Source organism: Vitis riparia, chromosome 12 (assembly GCF_004353265.1).
Source record: "Vitis riparia cultivar Riparia Gloire de Montpellier isolate 1030 chromosome 12, EGFV_Vit.rip_1.0, whole genome shotgun sequence".
Classification (NCBI taxonomy): domain Eukaryota; kingdom Viridiplantae; phylum Streptophyta; class Magnoliopsida; order Vitales; family Vitaceae; genus Vitis; species Vitis riparia.
The window spans coordinates 5,290,751-5,305,328 of record NC_048442.1 but is presented as its reverse complement, the minus strand read 5'-3'; the positions used below and the strand labels follow the sequence as shown (position 1 = coordinate 5,305,328).

Sequence of the window (14,578 nt, the reverse complement as noted above, 5' to 3'; positions counted from 1 at the left end):
CAGCTGTTCATCCGTCCCGGAGGGTCATCCGGAAGGCGATGTAGTGGAGATGACGGAAGAGAGCCGGCCGTCCCAGCGCTGGTGCCGGCTGAGGTTCCAATTCTGGCTCCGGCTGAGGTTCGGTTCTGGCTCCGGCTGAGGTTCCGGTTCTGGCTCCGGCTGAGGTTCCACCCAGAGAGGCCCAGCCGGTTGAGAATGTTAAAGGTGTGGTTCCGGAGGAGGAATCACTCTCCAATGCTCCTTGGGAGAGGGTCCTTTTGATGATGCCACTTTCATCCCTGCTAGCCCTTTCAGTTATGCGGAGATGAAAGAGAAGCTAAAACAGATTCCCTCTGTTGCAGACGCTGGGGTACCTTCAGCCCTGATGTTCGAGACAGTAGAGACGGTATAATTTACTTTTTAATTCCTTCGTCATGCTGATGCGCTTGTCATGTGATTTGTAACTTGGTTTTTCTTTGTTTGAGTATTTTCCTACAGCTGGTGAGTGGCCTTCGCGGTATGGCTCTTCAACGCAATCTTCTTTCTGACCTGCTGGAGACTGCTGAGTATACAAAATCTTTTGTGTCTCAGCGAAAAAATGATGAAGAGAAATTGCGCTTGAGAGTGGAGCAGGCTGAAGCCAGTTCATCTACTGCTCGAGAGGAGAACAAGGTTCTTCGGGAGGAGAACGAGGTTCTTCGAGAGAAGAACGAGGTTCTTCGAGAGGAGGTTGCTGAGGTAAAGAGCCGGGAGGATTCTATGGAAGTTCGCCTGTTTGAGGCGGAGGAGGAGATGGCTCTTTTGAGGAGGGAGGTGAGGCACCTCCGGACAGAGGTGTCTATTGAGAGACGGCAGAGAGAAGAGTTGCAGCTGCGTTTGTCAACGCAAAAGGAAGAGCTGGAGGGTGAATTTGCTGCGGAGAGGGGGGAACTTGAAGCGGAGTACCAGAAGCAAGTTGATGAAATGTACTTGTTCGGCTACCGCTGCTGTATGAAGAAACATGGCATCAAACGGGACGTTCCTTCAATTCCTCCGGGTGAATTGGAGAAACTGCACAGCAAACCTGCTCAATGACAGCTTTTCCCTTTTGTAAAAGAAAATCTGCTATCTTCTTTCTATACCTTTGTAGTCCGGAGGTCTTTTTGTATATGATTCATTCCACAAATATCAATAAAAATACACTTATTCATTTTGTATTTCTATTTTTTTTTGCCTCATCTTTCACTGGTAATACTGCTTTAAATTAGATACATTCCATGGTCGCTGTAATGGGGTTCCATCCAACTTTTGTAGATGATAGGCTCCACTTTCACTTGTTTTAGATACTATGTAGGGGCCTTCCCAATTGGCTTGAAACTTTCCTGCCCTATGTCAGCAGTATTTTCAAAAACTTTTCTAAGGACTAGCGTACCATTTTTGAAGCTTCTGGGCTTTACTTTGCGATTGTAGTGAGCTGATGCCCTTTGCTGATAGTCTGCCATCCGGATGGCTGCAGTTTCTCTTATTTCGTCCGCCCAGTCCAAATTTCTTCCTAATTCTACATTTGCATCATCCTGCCTTCCTATTTCGGTTTGGATAGTGGGTAGGCCAATTTCGGTGGGAATGATTGCGTCCATTCCGTATGCGAGGGCGAAGGGAGTATTGCCTGTTGGACGTCCGGGTGTGGTTCGATAAGCCCATAGGACGCCGGGTAGCTCCTCCACCCATTTCCCTTTGGCTTGCTCGAGTCTTTTCTTCAAGGCAGTGACTAGAGTCTTGTTTGTGGCCTCCGCTTGCCCATTACTTTGAGGATAGCGTGGTGTAGAATATGAGTTCCGAATATTGAGTTCTGAACAGAACTTTCGGAAAATCTTGCTATCAAACTGTGGACCGTTGTCTGCTATGATTGTTTGGGGAATTCCGAAGCGACAAATGATGTTCTTCCATACGAATTTGGTGACATCCTTGTCTTTGATGCTAGCATATGCTTCGGCTTCTACCACTTACTGAAGTAGTCTGTGGCGACAAGCAGGAATTTCTTCTGGGCAGGTGCGGCTGGTAGAGGTCCTACTATGTCCATGCCCACTGTGCAAAGGGCCATGGGCCTGAGATCGTTTTCAACTCTCCCGATGGCATGTGTAGTATGGGGGCGTGCCTTTGACATTTGTCGCATTTTTTGACGTATGCTGCCGGCGTCTTTTTTCATCGTAGGCCAGTAATAACCTTGCGAATGGGCTCTATGTGCCAGCGATCGCCCTCCAGCATGGTTCCCACATACTCCCTCGTGCAACTCAGCTAATACATAAAGTACTTCTGAATGTTTCAAACATCTGAGGTAGGGGCCTGTAAAGGATCGCTTGTACAGGTGCCCTTCAACCAGGGTGAAGCGGGCGGCTTGCACCCGGATCTTGTGTGCTTGCTTAGATTCTTCAGGCAGGGTGCCTGTTCGGAGGTATTCAATGATATCTTTCATCCACCCTCGTCATCTGTTTCGCCTGCCTTAATGGTGTTGCAAGTGGAGGTTTCCGTGATGGAAGGTTGGCTTGTAAATATATAGGCAGTAGTATTGCTTCTTTGGTGGGAAGGGAGGCAGCTATACCTGCCAGGGGCGTCGGCGCGCGCATTTTCGTTCCGCCTGATTTTTTCAATTGTCCACTCTGTGAACCGTTGCAAAGTATCTTTTACTTTGTTTAAGTATTGTGCCATGCGCTCATCTTTGGCTTCGTATTCGTTTTGAACGTGTCTTACCATGAGTTGGGAATCGCTATAGATTCGAAGCCTAGAGACGGATAAAGCCAGGGCGAGATCCAATCCGGATAGGATGGCCTCATACTCTGCTTCATTGTTAGAGGCTTGAAACCCCAGCCGGATGGCTTGCTCCAGCTGTTCTCCGGTTGGGGATTGTAGGAGGAGCCCTACTCCGGAGCCGGATGATCGTGAGGCTCCATCAACCCGCAATGTCCACCATTGTTTTTCGCTTGATTCGTCATGTTGGATGGGCTTTCGAGAGTATTCCAACACGAAGTCAGCCATTACTTGGCCTTTTATGGACAATCTGGGTTGGAACTCTATTCCAAATTCACTCAACTCTATGGCCCATTGAAGCATTCTCCCGGTTAGGTCCGGCTTGTGTAAGATATTGCGAAGGGGTTGGTCAGTTAATACGACCACTGGGTGTGCTTGAAAATAAGGGCGGAGTTTCTGGGCGGCACTTCGAAGAGCTAAGGCCGTCAATTCTATCTTTGAATATCTGGTTTCAACATCTGCCAACGCTCTGCTGATGTAGTAGATGGGTTTCTGCTCCTTGGGCGATGGGCAGCGGAATAAGACAGCGCTAACTGCCCACTCTGAGACAGCCAGGTACATATACAGTTTTTCTCTGGGGATGGGGCTGCTTAGGATGGGTGGTTGCATGAGGCGTTGCTTGATTTTTTCAAAAGCGTTTTGACAGCTGTCTGTCCATCCGCTGGGTCCTGCTTTACGGATTGCCAGGAAGAAGGGCTGTAGCTCATCGGTGAAACGGGCTATAAAACGTCCTAAAGCGACAAGCTTGCCTGTGAGGCGTTGTAATTCCTTTTTGTTCCTGGGGGGTGACGTTTCTACGACTGCCTTGACTTGTTCTGGGCTCACCTCTATTCCCCTTTGATTGACCATAAAGCCTAGGAATTTCCCAGCACTCACGCCAAAGGCGCATTTGGAAGGGTTCAACTTCATGTCGAACTTCCTTAAGAGGTGGAAAACTTCTTGTAAGTGGAGAACATGCTCTTCACGAGTTTTGCTTTTGACCACGACGTCATCAATATATACTTCCACTGTGCGGCCAATTAGAGGTTTGAATATCTTTGTCATCAGTCTTTGATAAGTGGCGCCAGCGTTTTGAGACCAAATGGCATGACTTTGTAACAGTAAAGTCCATGTGGCGTTATGAAGGCTGTTTTTTCTTGATCATCTGGGGCCATGGGGATTTGGTGATATCCGGAGAAAGCGTCCAGAAAGGAGAGCATCCCTTGCCCGGCGGTAGAATCCACAATCTGATCTATTCGTGGCAAAGGGAAACTGTCTTTTGGGCATGCTTTATTGAGGTTGGTATAGTCGACGCAGACCCGCCATTTGCCCTCTTTCTTGGGTACGACTACTACATTTGCCAACCAGTCTGGATATTCCACTTCTTTGATGAATCTGGCCTCCAGTAGTTTGTCAATCTCCATCCGGATGACTTTTTGTCTGTCCGGGTGAAAACGTCTGACCTTTTGCCGGATGGGTTTTGCCATTGGTAAAATGTTAAGCTTATGCGAGACTATCGAGGGGTGAATTCCCTTCATATCAGAGTGTGTCCATGCGAAAACGTCATGGTTTTGTCGGAGGATGTCTTGGATGCTCTGGGTTTCTTCGGGCGTTAAAAGGGAACTTATATGAGTAAGATGAGAATCTTCTTCTGAAATTTGTACTGTTTGTAAGGGATCTGCTGCCGGGGGATCTCTGTTCGCCGGATACAGTGACTGCTATTGGTCGAGCGCATGGGTGGATTCGGGGAGGGGTTCATTCTCCCGACTGGTCCCTGCTTCTCTTGCTATCTGGTAGCATTGGCGAGCGGCTAGCTGGCTGCCGTATAGGTTGGTTTGCCCATCTTCAGTGAGAAAGCTCACCATCTGATGATATGTGGAGGGGATGGCCTTCATACAGTGTAGCCATGTGCGTCCCAAGATAACATTGAAGGGTGATAGATCTTGGACTACCGAAAATTGAACGTTGAGAGTGACTGGGCCAGCTTGGACTGGTAGCACAATGTCTCCCAATGAGGTAGTTGATGCCCCGTTGAATCCGGACAAAATCCTTCCAGGGTTTTCGAGACCGACTAAGTTGTGTCCCATGTGGCTTATGACTGACGCTTGCACCAGATCAGCTGAGCTACCTGGGTCAATTAAGATGCGTCTTACGTCGAATTTGTCTATCCCCAAGGATAGAATGAGGGCATCACGGTGCGGACGTAATATCCGCGTGGGGTCTACTGGAGGAAAAATGATCGTTCCGTCTATGGGGTGCGGGCCTCCTTCGGTTATCCCAGGTCGGATGGAATTGATACGCTCACGCACCATCGCTTCCCGCAACAACCTCTGCCTTTTTCGCTTGGAATTGAGCTCTTCATCCGACGGGCCTCCATTAATGTAATTTATGACGGCTTTGGGGGCGGCCGGGGCCATGGGGGCCCCAGAATCGCGGCCCCGGGAGGCATCTCCATCTCTAGCATCTGTACGGAGGTATTGCCTTAAATGACCCGCCTTTATAAGCCTTTCCACCAAATATTGGAGGCTTCTGCACGTCTCCGTTGTATGGCCGTGCTCCTTATGGTAAGCGCATTTTTTGCTATGGTCTCTCCTGGATGGATCCGATCCGAGGGGTCTGGGCCACCTGAAATCGGACATGCTCTGGATCATAGGGAGAAGCTTCTCATAAGTTATAGAGAGTGGTGTGAGGGGTGGCATTTCCGGGCGACTTGGCCCTTCTTGCCTTCGATCGGATGGTCTTGGCCTGTCCGGAGGTTTAGTGCTTCCCTCTGTAGTACCCTTGGATGCCTGTCCGGCCACCAATACTTGCTGGGTGGCTGCCCGTACGTCATCTTCAAGCATTGAGTATTTGTTTGCACGTCGAAACAAGTCGTCCATTGTCATAGGAGGCTTTTTTGCTAGTGACTCAAAAAAGGGAGTGCCTGGGCAAATACATCGTTTGAAAATCTGTAGGACAGCGTCCATGCTGCAAGCTTCCACTTGTAGGACAGCCTGGCCAAATCGTTTCACGAACTCCCTCAAGGATTCGTTATCCTTCATTTTATGTTTTGCAAGGTGCTGATGTTTTGCTTATGTCGGGCGGAGCATAAGTATTGTCCCACGAAAGCTTCTGAGAGGTCTCTGAAATTATCCACCGAATTAGGAGGTAGGCGATGGAACCATGAAAGAGCCTGTCCTTGCAGACTGGCAGGGAATACTTTGCACAGCAGTGGGTCGTTGCCTATGTCGAGGGTCATGAGCTGTCGATAGTGCATGATATGGTCAAAGGGGTCACTGCACCCATCGTATGTGGAGAACTTTGGTACGAGAAATCCCCTTGGGGTTCGTAATGAATGATATGAGAGCAGAAAGGCGTGGAGAGCATGTCATCCAACCTTTTGCTAATGGAGCCCATGGGTGGCTCGCTCAGGAGATTTTTCCCAATGGTTCGTACCGCTTGGTGCGGTGGAGCGTTCTGCATCATGGGGGTGACCAAGGGGTCACGGTGCGAAAGAGCGTTCTGTGGCATGGGGGTGACCGTAGGATCATGGTGCACTCCCCCTGCGATGGTCGTCGGTGGCTTGGGCCTGCCAGTTTGCTGGGGGCCCAGTCTCGCGCGCATGGCGCCCGACAATTGGGATCTTCTGTCACGTCGTCTTTTTGACGAGAAGTGGGTGGAATATGAGCTCTCTTCACGGGGAGCTCGAGGCATAGGCGTGTGTGGCTCATGCGGCCTAGCGCTGCGCGTTTCAGGGATTGCTCCCGCTGTTCCAGGGTAAATCGACTCCTGGTGAGCCCTTGAGTTGGCCACCTGGTCCCGGGAGTGCTGACGACGGGGAACTCCTGTCGACGATGCCTGGATACGTAGTATTGCATTTTCTTCTCTTAACCTCGTCGTCTCCTGGAGGAGAGTTTGTAGTTGGCGCTCGCTCGCTAACTGCCTTCTTTCGATGGCTTGGCGCCATTCAGAATTATCTTCCTCTCTTCTTCCAGATGAATGGCTTTGGGAAGGCGTAGCCATTTCTGCTATTTACTGAATCAGCGAAAAACGTTCCCACAGACGGCGCCAATGTTGAGGCCTCGTATTCTCAGCAATCCTCGTAGTTGCCAAATGGATGAACATACGATCTCAACGAACACAAATTCCTGATTCAGCTGCTCCTGCAAAAGGCGTCCGGACGGGGTGTCTGGACACACCCTCCGACGGTTTTGTCAGCCATGGAAAGAGAGATAAAAGTAGATGGCACAGTTGGCCTTTTTCTAGGTATTGAGGAGCTTACCTTCTTCTTTGTGCGAAGGTTCATATATATACCATTTAGAAACTCTCTCTCCTCCATAAATGATGGAAGGCTTTTTGGTTTACCATGATTGCCACTAGGTGGTGGCAGGGACATCCTCATCCTACGAACGGCTGTCAGAGATAACGGGAAGTGACTAGCTGTCACTTCTGTCTTTTCGCTCTGCAGGTATCAGAATATGATTTGTGACAGGATGTCAGAATGACGTAGTGAGGCACGCTTAGTCTGACCAGCGATCCGGATGAACATATCCGGGTGGAACATGAAAGGTCGCCGGATGCGTAATGGCGGTGGTCCGGGATGAACGTATCCGTGTGGAACATGAAAGGTCGCCGGATGAGTGATGGAGGTGGTCCGGATAGGAAAGCGCGCCACGTGTACTCTTGGGGGAATCCGGATGTGGATATTCCGGGTAGGAACACGTGCCACGTGTCGTTAGGGGACGTGTGCCACGTGTCATCAGGGATGGGTCCCTACAGAGAATGCTTGTTTGATTGATTCTCTTATTGAAGAATATGATGATACTCTTTGCATGAAGGAACCTCTTGAATTGTGTTTGATTCAATCTATTGAGTCACCTTTGAATGAATTTTTGTAGCAAGCTAATGCTTGTAAATCTTTAAATTCATTTAAGGTTATAAAAAGCCTTAATTGGATTGCCAAATTTGAAAAATAAATTGGGTTTGATGAAGAAGAAAGATAAATTTAATTGGCACCACTTAAAACAGAGTTGAGGCCTCTTCCATTCACCCTTAAATTTAATATGCATTTTTTGGGACCAAGTGAAACCTACCTTGTTTTCATTTCCTTTTCCCTCACTTTGATGCAAGAACTAAGTTATTAGAACAATGTTTGGAAACCATAAGAGTGCCTTGGAGTGGATGATATTGAGCTTAAAAGGAATAAGCCCTCTAGTTTGTACCCATAGAATTTTTCTTAAAGAAGGAACCAAACCAGCAAAGGAAATGCAAAGAAGGTTAAACTCCACTATGCAAGAAGTGGTAAGGAGTGAAAATTTGAAACTATTAAAGGCGAGTATCATTTATTAGCAAGTGGTTAAACCCTATCTAAGTGGTGCCAAAGATATCTAGGTTTACAGTGGTCAAGAATGAGAATGGTGAGTTAATCCTATTATGCCTAAATGAGGTTGAGGGTTTGCATGGATTATCAAAAACTTAACTTCATGAATAGAAAATAATCATTTCCCATTGTCCTTCATTGACCAAATCTTAGTAAGAAGGTAGCTAGACATGCGTTTTATTGTTTCCTTGATGGGTATTTATGGTACAACTAGATTGAAATGTCTCTAAAGGACTAAGAGAAAACCACCTTCACTTATCCTTTTGGCACCTATGCCTATAGGCGTATGCTCTTTGGCTTGTGCAATGCACTAACCACTTTTTGAAAGGTGAATGATGAGCATTTTTAGTGACATAGTGGAGACTTTTTTAGAAGTGTTCATGGATAATTTTATAGTCTTCAGAGATTCATTTGTTTGAGGAGTGTCTTTGTCATTTAGAAAAAGTCCTAACTTGGTATCAAAAGAAATGTCTTGTGTTAAATTAAGAGAAATGTCATTTTATTATATTTTCTAAAATCGTATTAGGCCACATAGTCTCAAATAAAGGGATAAAGGTCAATAACGCAAAGATAGAATTGATAGTCAACCCTGACACCCTTAAAACCATGAGGGTCATTAGGTCATTCTTAGGATATGCAAGGTTTTATAGGAGGTTCATCCAAGATTTTGGTGTCATTGCTAAATGATTATCCAGATGGTTTGTCAAGGACATTCTCAACCCTTTGAATGGAACACCAAGTGCCAAGAGGCATTTGAAAAGTTGAAAGAAAAACTTCTTTCAGTATTTGAAAAGGTGAAAGAAAAGCCATTATTGGAAGATTGTTGGTCAAGACCAACACCCTCCATGACCAAAATATTGTGAGGAATGAACTCAAAAGTTTTTCCTTTATGATTCAAAATTGCACTTCTTTCCTAGGAAGCTTCAATTAAAATTGGTTGGCCCTTTCATTGAAAATCAAATTTTCCCTCATGGAGTTGTTGGGTTTCTAAATTCCAAGAATGGTAATGTGTTCAAGGTTAATGGCCAAAGAGTCAAGCCCTTAGTAGAAGGAGTAAAGGATGGGAAGGAATTCCCCTTTGAAAAGCCATGAAATGGAGGCCAATCATTAGCCCAAGTGAGCTAATTCCAATTGTATATAATTAGGAAGATAGGGAGTATGCTTCTTTTTCTTTTTCTTTTTCTTTTTCTTTTTTATGTGTTTAATTTATGTCATGATATGCATTTGTGTGGATGCGATTATTTTTTTCACCCTTCTCCTTTCTTGCTTAAGCTTTGTTAGTAATATCATGCACCTTTCAACAATTGTCAAAGGGTGGAGCATAGCTAGGTTAGTGGGGAAGAGTTGTTGGACAAGGTTGAGGTATTAAGGTTACACCTAGGTTAGTGCGAGTATTTGTTGATGTTGCATGTTCATTTTAAGCATGGTATCACTTTTAGTTGCTTTGTTCTTAAGATTGACTATAAGTAGCTTGTTTTGGTGCGTTTTGTTTTCTTATTAGTTTTTAAGATTGACTACTCAATCACTTTGTTTTGGTGTTATTTAAATTGAAAATAAATGACATAGAGATGCTCAAGAAATTTGAAACAGCTTCATAAGGAAGAGTTTTATTTATATATACATTTTATACTCCTCTGAGATAGATTAACATATGATTTAAAGATATATATATATATATATATATATATATATATATATATATATATATATATAATGAGCTTTATCATTTATTTAAAGCTAAAATGATGATAAATAAATAGATCAAGGGAAAAAAATAAATGATAAAATATAAGGATGACCATTTTTTTTAAAAAAAAAAATTCCACTTTGAACTTAAGTGAAAAAAATACTCCTTGATCCTCAAGTAAATTAATAATAATTTTATCATTACCATGATACCAATCTAATATTCCTTATCCAAATATCTTATCTTCTTATCTATTTCCCTTAAACTTAATAAAAACATTTTTTAGCTAAAACAAAAATAAGAATATTAAAAATACAATTAAAGCCAAAAAACTTAAAAACTAAAAATGTAAAAATAAAACATCAATTCTCATAACAAATTAGAATCTGTTTGATAGTAATTTTAGTAAGCGTTTTTAACATTTTTAACACTTGAAAAATTTTATCATTCAAATGTTAGAAATGTTTTTTAGAATCACTACTAAACATACTTTTAATTTTTTTATATTTTTTATATCTAATTCTCTTATTTTTCTATTTATAATTTTATTGTTATATTTAAAAAAAAGTTTAAAGATATTAAATATTAAAATATTAAAATTAACATTAAGATAAAAAAATTTAAAACCAAAAATATAAAAATAAAACACAATTCCCACTAATTAATCTTTTTTTCTTTTTCCTTTTATATATATAAAATTTGACATTTTTCAATATCTAACTGTCTTGTTAAATTTTTATAAAAGCTTAAATAAAATATGAAATTGAATATAACTAAATGTGAAATTTCATAACTTAAAATATTTTAATTATTTCTTTATGCTAGCTCTTTTTAAAGAAAAATAAAAATAAAATAAAGTAAATAAAATTAAAAAATAAAGTTAAAAAATAAAATTATATAAGATTTTAATCTTGACTTAAAATGCATCACTACTCTATACTTATCTTTCTTTATTTCTCATTTCTTTCCTCAATTGTTTTTATTTATTATGAATTCATTGTTGCAATTTTATCTGAGTATAGGCATTAATAGAGTGGTGGACTATGAATTTTGGGTGTATAATAATTATCAACAACTTGAAGATTATGCAGGATATTTCCACTTGAGATGATCCACGCGTTTTTTAAAAAACCTTAAAAAAATATTAAAATTAATCAAATTACTAATTTAAATAAATAGAGATAAAGATTTTCATCAACTGGTGTAGATTTTCAAATACAAAAAAGATAAATAATTAATAGAAAATAAATTATCCAAATATATATATATATTAGAATGTTGTGAGTTTCAAAAAATTGACTGATCTCTCCACCAAGTAATACTAGCAAATTGAGTTTGATTTCTTCTTCCTTAAAAGAAATGGGATAATTTAAATAAATACAATTGACTTAAAATTGCAAAAATTCTAAACAAAGTTAGTTAAAAGAAAATAATAGAATAGAGTCACACCTTAACTTGGCTTCAAAAATTTGTAATTTTATTGTTTTATCTCCTTCTACCGTATATTAGGACAATTAAGTCACCATTCACATTATATATAATCATGTTTTCGATTAACACATGAAACATATAAATAAAGATAAAAATATCGATAAACACCGATATATATAAATATTTAAATAAGGTGGGTGATTTTTGAAAAATCAGCGATTAATTAACGATTTTTTCACCTTATGCATGCGTGTTGCCCCAACGTCAAAAAACTCAACAATTTATCTATCCAAAATCAATATTTCATTGACATTTAGACCATTTTATTTTATTTTATTTTTTTATTGATTTTTTATGCGGTCAATGACCAATTTTGTTTCAACCAAGGAGGAAAATGTCGGGATATATCGGCGATATATCACCGATATATCGTGTATCGGGAGGGGTCGACACGATATTTCGTGAAGAAAAATCGGAGGGGAGATATTTCCGTAAATATCGCCAAAATATCGGCGATATATCGGTTCTAGGAGATATATCGGAGATATTTTGAAAAAATCGCCTCTGATGACAAAATATCGGTGATATATCGGCGATATATCAAAGATATATCGGTGATATATCGCTAATTTTTTTGTGATATTTTCCCTCCTTCATGCAATGTGATCTGACGGCCCAAATCACATCCGTGTTAATCCGATGGCCTAGATGTGATTCCAATGGTAATATGGCAATCCAACGGCCAGATTGCTCCCAGATTTTGATCCAACGACCAAAATTGATTTTCAATGGTAGATTAATGTTCCAACGGCTATTTTGACCCAAATTTCTTCTATAAATAGCCCAAATTTCATCTATTTCATCCATTTTTTCTTTCATTCTTCATTTGCTCTCTCATTACTCCAATTTTTATTAAGGTTGCTCAATTATTTAATCATTTTAAGGTATATTTAATTTAAATTGTAATTAATTTTGTTTGCAATTGTAATTAGCTCATGTATTTTCAATTAATTAGTATGTTTGCAATATGGATGATTTAATGCTATTTTTACATTCAATTGTAATTAATTTTTATATTTTTATTGAATTAACTTAGGTTAATTTGATTATTTAATTATAAATTGATATGTTTATTTTAGATTATTATTTGTGATTTATTTTCACATTTAGAATTAAATTAAACTAGTTAACTTAGCTAAATTATTTAATTAATTTAATTAACATGAACTAGTATATTTTGAATATGAAATATGTTTATTTAATGAATTTAATGTGTACAAATTATTGATATTTAATGAAATAAAGTATTTTATGTGACTTTATAATAAGAACAATTACAAAATTAATATTTTTTATAGATCAACATGATATAATTATATCTAATATCGCAAATTATATCATATATATATATATCAAAATTTTCAATAAAACAACTTTAAAATATCCATTATACTTCTAATTATATTATTATGAGGTTTTCCTTACATTTCTATGAGTTTTTAATAATTTTAAGTCTACCAATATTTTTTTCCAATATCCGCCGATATATCCGTAAAATCGAAGTACCGATATATCCGTGATTATCGATATTTTCATCATTGGTTTCAACCTCTCCCGATATCTGATATTCCACCATTAGTGAAATTTTTCCACATTTTCATCCCATATAAATATTGATTATAACTTTCTGAAAAAGTAAGACCTCCAAAAATTACGCCTCCCTATGTTTTATAGATTAGCTGGCTGATGTTTTTATAAAAACCTTTTCCAAAACTAACCTTTACCTCCAGAAATGTTGATATCTCAACATTTCACTATTTAGCACTTGTGCTAAGCTTGGCCAAGATGGATGTGTTCCAAACTTGCAACTTCAAATGGAAACAGCCCCACTAAAATTAGTTTCCACGCTGTATAAGGGTGGGAACCAGAGAGAACTTGTACTTCTTTGGTGTGTGTATAGTACGTATGTTGTACTGCAGACAAAGTATAATATATTGGTCTTGATATGGAGAACTTAGATGGCAATACCATCACTTGGATATATTTAGTAATGAAGTTTAGTTGATTCACATGGTTTGAAGCCAAATTGCAAGCAAGCAGCAACATAAAATATAAGATAATTATTTTGATACTTTTTATATAAAAGTTAATATAATTTATATAAATATGACTATTAATGTTGATTTCCGTGTAACAATTTTTGGTGAAAAATTAAAAAAAAAAAAAAACACACAGATTTAACGTGGTTCGATAGATTGTTTACGCCCATGGGAATAGGGAAGAAGACTTTCACTATTTGTCAAATTAGGATTATATAAAATAGTATTTATACTAACCATCAAGTAATGAAATTTCAAAAATATTCCTAAATCATACTACAGGGGCACCCCCAACCCATCGTTCCCCATTAATAATAAAAATATAAGCTTAAATGATAAATGTCGTCGTTCCGCTTCGCTTCACTCCAATATTTACCCATTTTTCTTTATATATGTCTTTCTCTCAATACGAGTCACATACTATAATAATTAATTTTTATTTTAAAAAGAAAAAAGAAAGGAAATTAACAACACTTCATTTATTGTTAGACACCCTTTATGTTACAAAAATGTGGGTAAAATTGTGCTCAAATGAATCTTATCCAAATTTCATCATTTTTCTATAAGAATATTCCAAACATGTTAATATGCACGTCTTTTTTGTAGTTCCTTCACAGTAAAAATTCTATAGGTTCCCAAACGAGGAATTCAAAATCATAAAAATTTGTGAATAAATCATTCTTTTTAAATCTATAACTTGAGGGGATGTTGTGTACTAACCAGAGTTATATTGTCCTCCAATTATGAGTTCTTTCTTTACCTCCACACATAACCCATCTAGCCAGCAACTGGTTTTGAAGATTTGTATCAATCAAATTACATCCAAACCAGAAAAAAGATGGTGTCAATACAAAGATTTAATTCGATTCTCTTTCTACATGGCTAATTCATTATTTTTTTCCTGCCTCACTGATATACCTATACAATCTGTTTCTAAGACAAGCCCTCTTGATTGAACCTATTTGCATGTACATTAGCCTTGAGAACCAACTTCTACGTGTATTCTGTCTGCACATATCTATAGAATCATACTTACGGTTGTTGTGCCTGGCTGTATAAAGTGATCACATACTAATTTCTTAGAGGATTGAGCATAGCTGGTTCCATCATTGCGGGTACTGTTAATTATTTAGTAGCTTCACTGGGCTTGGCTAAGATCGAGGTGGCCGAACTTAGAACTTGCATCCAAACATCTCCAGTACTAGAATTGTTTTGTGAATCAAGGATTTGAGGGAAGTAGAGAGAACTTGTACTGCTTCT

The 14,578-nt window shown here is 39.5% G+C and overlaps 2 protein-coding genes across 2 annotated transcripts; one reads left to right on the top strand and one right to left on the bottom strand.

Annotated features, from left to right (window-relative positions):
- The first annotated feature begins 49 nt into the window (after window positions 1-49).
- Window positions 50-1,053, top strand: LOC117925912 (cingulin-like). The gene is made up of 3 exons (XM_034845022.1): window positions 50-117; window positions 295-385; window positions 478-1,053. Exons 1-3 carry the CDS (start codon window positions 50-52, stop codon window positions 1,051-1,053), a joined length of 735 nt encoding a protein of 244 aa, XP_034700913.1.
- Window positions 1,054-4,460: 3,407 nt separating this feature from the next.
- Window positions 4,461-5,783, bottom strand: LOC117925911. The gene has a single exon (XM_034845021.1). It carries the CDS (start codon window positions 5,781-5,783, stop codon window positions 4,461-4,463), a length of 1,323 nt encoding a protein of 440 aa, XP_034700912.1.
- Window positions 5,784-14,578: the final 8,795 nt, after the last annotated feature.

Excerpts from the sequence above, each read along its gene's own strand:
- LOC117925911 (XM_034845021.1), bottom strand. The coding sequence starts at position 5,783 with ATGAAGGATAACGAATCCTTGAGGGAGTTCGTGAAACGATTTGGCCAG.
- LOC117925912 (XM_034845022.1), top strand. The coding sequence starts at position 50 with ATGACGGAAGAGAGCCGGCCGTCCCAGCGCTGGTGCCGGCTGAGGTTC. Across the intron at positions 118-294 it reads CAATTCTGGCTCCGGCTGAG|TTATGCGGAGATGAAAGAGA; the intron begins GTTCGGTTCTGG and ends TAGCCCTTTCAG. Across the intron at positions 386-477 it reads TGTTCGAGACAGTAGAGACG|CTGGTGAGTGGCCTTCGCGG; the intron begins GTATAATTTACT and ends ATTTTCCTACAG.